Source organism: Pterocles gutturalis, unplaced genomic scaffold, assembly GCF_000699245.1.
Source record: "Pterocles gutturalis isolate BGI_N339 unplaced genomic scaffold, ASM69924v1 scaffold15428, whole genome shotgun sequence".
NCBI classification, from domain to species: domain Eukaryota; kingdom Metazoa; phylum Chordata; class Aves; order Pterocliformes; family Pteroclidae; genus Pterocles; species Pterocles gutturalis.
The window spans coordinates 1-4,575 of NW_010118288.1; the positions used below are offsets into that span (position 1 = coordinate 1).

Consider the following 4,575-nt stretch of genomic DNA (forward strand, 5'->3'; position numbering starts at 1 on the left):
TTCACCGCAGGCTCCCGGGTTTGCACCCACCCTCGGTGGCTCTGGGCGGTTTTTGCCTTTCTCGTCTCCCATCCCAGTTGATAGGCATCAACCATCGCCTTTCTCTGGAAGTGCGGCTCTCGTGACTCTAGAAATGTTTGTACGCGAGGAGGGAGCTGTTCCTGTGGTTTTTACAAGCCTTTTTTTCCTGTCTCCAGGATATTTATCCAATCGCAAGAGAAAGCAAACTCTGATGTGAGTTTTGTTCCCATCAACAGCCGCTTCAAATGCGTACAAGGTACTGACTCTCCTGGGGCGGGCTCTCTGGGGGGGGACAGGAATCCACGGCTATTTATTGGCACAACCCATATTTGTGGCGTTTCTTGAGCACCCATAGAGACTGCTTCCCCGTGAAACTAAAACTCGCAGTTCATGGAATCCTGCTTCTTCCCCATCTGAGCAGGAAGTCTTTCCGTGCCAGCAGGCAGTTGTGAGAGACCAGGCTGGTTCAGAGGGGCAGTGGGCTCGGCGTCACACAGAGTGCTTGTCTGCAAGGGCTGACGTCTGGTGTCTGCTGATGTCTGTCTGTCTTCTCCATAATGGCAAGAGTTGGGGAGCTTTAGTCTGATTTCTGCATGTTTTGATCAAAATTTCTGCAAGGTCTGACAAGTCTGAACAGACACTTGTGGAGTGGGAAAGAGCTTTAGGCCTTGTCTTGGAAGAACTGAAAGAGCAGAGTGTGTCGCTGGGACAAATCCTTGTTCGGGAATAAAAGCCCCTTTTCCTGCATTGGCTTGTGCCCCTCAGGGTAATTCGGTGTGGTTCTGCCCCTCGTTTGGCTGTGTCGACAGGCTCTGAGGTTCATTGCCAGGCTGGTCTTTCCCAAAGGAGCCACACGGATGTGGAACAAACCACCCAGCTGTGCGAGAGCTCTGGATGTCGGGCATCTCCCCTGTGACACTCTGGGGAACACCTGTCCAGATATCGCCATCCTTTCTGCCGCAGCCAGTATTAGTGGCACAGATGTATATTAAAGCTGTTTGTTCCTTCGTCAGGACTTCTTTGTGGCTCCTAACAGGCAGCATGCTTTTTTGAGTACTCGATTACTGCAGCATTCAATGTGAACTCTTTTTCTCTTTTCCAGAGGCAGAAGAAACTCTGCTGATCGATATAGCTACCAACAGTAAGTTTTACAGCCACAATCGTGTGGCTAAAGCCCCTTTCAGGGCGCAGGCTGCCTGCTGGGCACCGAGGCATGCAGGTTTTATCTGCCGCTTCGTAACCCTCCTCCAGGCTTTGTGTTTGTCTTTTGATCAAGCAGAGATTGTATTTCTTCTAATGTTGTTGTCTGGCTCTTCTCAAGGCAGTTGCCATGACAGACATGGTCTTAAATGCCCAGATTGCAGTATTGGTCAAACTTTAGCTTAAATCTTTTCTCAAGTGTGCCCTGCCTTGCACTCTGACCCCTTCTCACCTCCCGTACGTTCCTTTGACCTGTACTTGAGCCGAGGTTGCCATCCGCCCTTCTCAGTGTGGACAGCGCTCTGCCTGGTCACCAGTTCTGCTTTCCCTTTCAAGAGATTTCTCTTGCTGCTTTTAGAGCTCTTCTCTGTGAGATCGCAGTAGGGAGAAGTATTCCTACAACCAGGAAATCGTGGCTGATGTTACCCCACGGGAGGCAGCAGGGGGATCTCCGAAGCCCAGGGAAACTGGCTTCGGTGCAGATTTCCATCCAAAATAATAGCTGGAAGCTGGCTTTCATGGATGAGCTCAGAGGATAGCTAGAAAGCCTGGTTGCCCTCAGGGCATTATATCTGTGAACCAGCCTTGACTGACTCTGTGAGTCTCTGTTTGTGCCTGAAGCAGGCTGTAAGGTCCGGATACAAGGGGACGAGACGGCGGAGCGGCTCTTTGAGATCCCTGATGAGGAACGCTGTTTGGGATTCCTTTCAGAAGTGCAGAGCATGCAGGAAGGTAAGCAGAGCTATGGTTGTTTGTGAAATCCTCTGACCTTCAGCAGTTTCCGACAGTGCTGATTTTTTTTTTTTTTTTTTTCCCAGTGGTACTGAAAGGGTCTCTTCCTGAGCCTAAGGACTCAGCCAGCTGGCATCAGGTGGAGAAGAGCCTCTCAGGTCTGTCACAGGCCTCTTCTTCGGGTACTTGAACCATCACTTTTCTGTGCTCCATGGTCTGTACAGCAATGGGGCACTCGGGGGCAGGGAGCAGGGACCCTGCAGTCTGTCCTCAGCCCCATTTCCTCACCTCGCATCACCCTGAACAAAATGAAACCTCTGGGTCCTTGGATTCTGTTGCCCTGGACCTCCCTCCATCCCTTTTGGAGTGCTGTCCTCTGCCAGTTGCCCTGATTTGTCTGTGTTATGCTCCCCCTGCCTTGGCTTGTGCTTAGTGTCCCTTTTTCTCATTCCCTGGGTCATCAGAGTTGCTATGTTGCTATTATCATTTGCTTTTTCACTTCCTGTGGAGTTATATTTTTTCCTTCTTGATCTGAGCAATTTTAAATTGTTTCTCAGGGCATTGTGCTTGTTTTTTGTTTTTTTTGTTACAGCATCTTTGGGGATTGAGGATGACTTCAACGCTCTAAGCCTGGAAGATAGAAGAACCAGCCAAAACCACCAAACGGGATCTCGCCGGGAGCCCCCACCTCCTCCTGTGCCTCAAAACAAGCAGTACGTAACGCGGTGAATCTGTTCCCTTTTTTCCTTCTCTTCCTAGACAGCAGAAACAGTTTTAATTCTGCTCTCGCTTCCTTCCTAGATTTCAGCGAGAGAGAGAAGGTACTTCAAGAGACCAGCCAAAAGTGACCAACACTATGTGCAGAATGTTTGTGCCCGGTGCCCAGTCGAACGAGAGAGAAAGCCTCATCAAACACGTGCTTGCCAAGAGAGAGAAGGCGTACGTCAACCTGCACAACTTCAGGTGAGAGCGGTGACCGAGGAACAGCACACAGAGACAGCTCCGTCTCTCCTGTGAACTCAGACCTCGCCCAGGTTTGAAACCTGACAGCTGCTGATGTGTGGCCAGCTTGGGCGGCCAGACGAGGATTGGGCAGACCGAAAGGCAATAAATGCCTGTGGTGCAGCTTCTCCTTTTGCATCTTTTCCCCTCTGTGTGTTGGATCTCTTGACCCTCGAGTAAGACTGAAGCAGTTGGGCAGAAGGAGGATAAAGGCAGCAGTCGCACCACGCTGCCTTAGTGTTGTCCCACATGACGTGATGTTAAAAGAGCCAGATGTCTGCTGGCCCTAATGACACGTCTTTAGTTTTGTAGCGTTCTGCAGAATCCCCACGATGAGTGTCCCTGAAATGAGCCAAGCCTGGAAGAATTTTCGGTTACCCCATAGCTGGCGTGGCCCTCCACGGGAGATCGCGTGTCGTGTCTGCTCCCAGCCTGAATGCTGCTGTGCCTGCGCTGGAGAAACTGGGCAGATGGCAGATGCAGTTGTTATTGTGTTTTTTTAATGGTTCAGCTGCTTTTGTGTTGTAGATTTTTTGTGGGAACGTGGAATGTGAACGGGCAGTCTCCAGACAGCAGCCTGGAGCCCTGGCTGGTGTGCGACGCCGAGCCTCCAGACTTCTACTGCGTCGGGTGAGTAGCAAAGACCTCGTGTGTACTGACGGCACTGGGTTCTTGTTGCTCTTGCTTGGATGCTGGTGGGGTGTATTTATTTTAAGTTCCTGTCATGTTCGGAGGTCCCACAGAGCTGAGCTGTGTCTCAGAAGAGCTGTCTGAGGGGGAAGAGCCGTGTGGATGAGGCAGAGCATCGGGTTAAACGAGGCTGGCATGACATAATAAAACAGATTTTCCTTGAGGCATCCACGGAGCTCTGGGGTTGTCCTCAGCCTAAAACCTTCTCGGGGGGGTGGTTGCTGGAGTGTACTGCAGCAGGGCTCGGGGACACTGTGGTGACATTCTGATGCTTTATGTAGCAAACGGGAATAAGGAGCTTCTCTTCCAAGAAGAGCTGTTGCTGCAGGTCTCACGCTGGACCTTGCTGCAGGAGGGTGGTGGGTAGGAGAGGTGGATGTGCTGAGCTGGCTTGGCTTTTAGGTTCCAGGAGCTGGACCTCAGCACGGAGGCTTTTTTTTACTTTGATTCTGCAAAGGAGCAAGAATGGCTGGCTGCTGTGGAGAAGTCCCTGCACCCTCATGCCAAGTATAAGAAGGTGAGTTCTGGTCAGTGTTGTGGGGTGTTGCCATCGAGTTGGCGTGACTGGATGGAAAAGAGAAACGGGCTTCCCCTTTCCTCACCTGACCCGCAGAGCGGTAACTGGAGAAGCCAAGGGCGTGCGCTTGGCACGCATGTCCTGTGCCTGTGTCAGGTATCCCAGATTACACCTGGAGAGTCTGTTCCTGCCCCATGGTTGCAGGGGATGTTGTACTTTCAATTAGAAATTTACAAAGACACGGATCAAAATAACTTTATAAAATACAAGGTAGGTGTTGGGGGAGTAGTACGCTCAATAGAGTCGTAGCGGTGGGTTTAGATTTGTTACCTGCGTGACCCTCTCACCTTTGTGCTGTAGGGGCAAGGTGGTCTTGAGCTGGTAAATTGAATGGCCAGCTTTTCCTAGCAGGA

At 51.0% G+C, this 4,575-nt stretch overlaps 1 protein-coding gene across 1 annotated transcript in view; it reads left to right on the forward strand.

Moving 5' to 3' along the window:
• Positions 1 to 197: 197 nt before the first annotated feature.
• OCRL (oculocerebrorenal syndrome of Lowe) overlaps positions 198 to 4,575 on the forward strand; it is a gene marked incomplete at both ends in the record, with an annotated part of 16,457 nt that continues 12,079 nt past the window's right edge. The window contains 8 exon segments of the mRNA XM_010076149.1: positions 198 to 277; positions 1,124 to 1,162; positions 1,843 to 1,968; positions 2,052 to 2,135; positions 2,546 to 2,666; positions 2,755 to 2,916; positions 3,484 to 3,585; positions 4,048 to 4,162. Coding sequence (XP_010074451.1) covers positions 198 to 277; positions 1,124 to 1,162; positions 1,843 to 1,968; positions 2,052 to 2,135; positions 2,546 to 2,666; positions 2,755 to 2,916; positions 3,484 to 3,585; positions 4,048 to 4,162 — 829 coding nt within the window.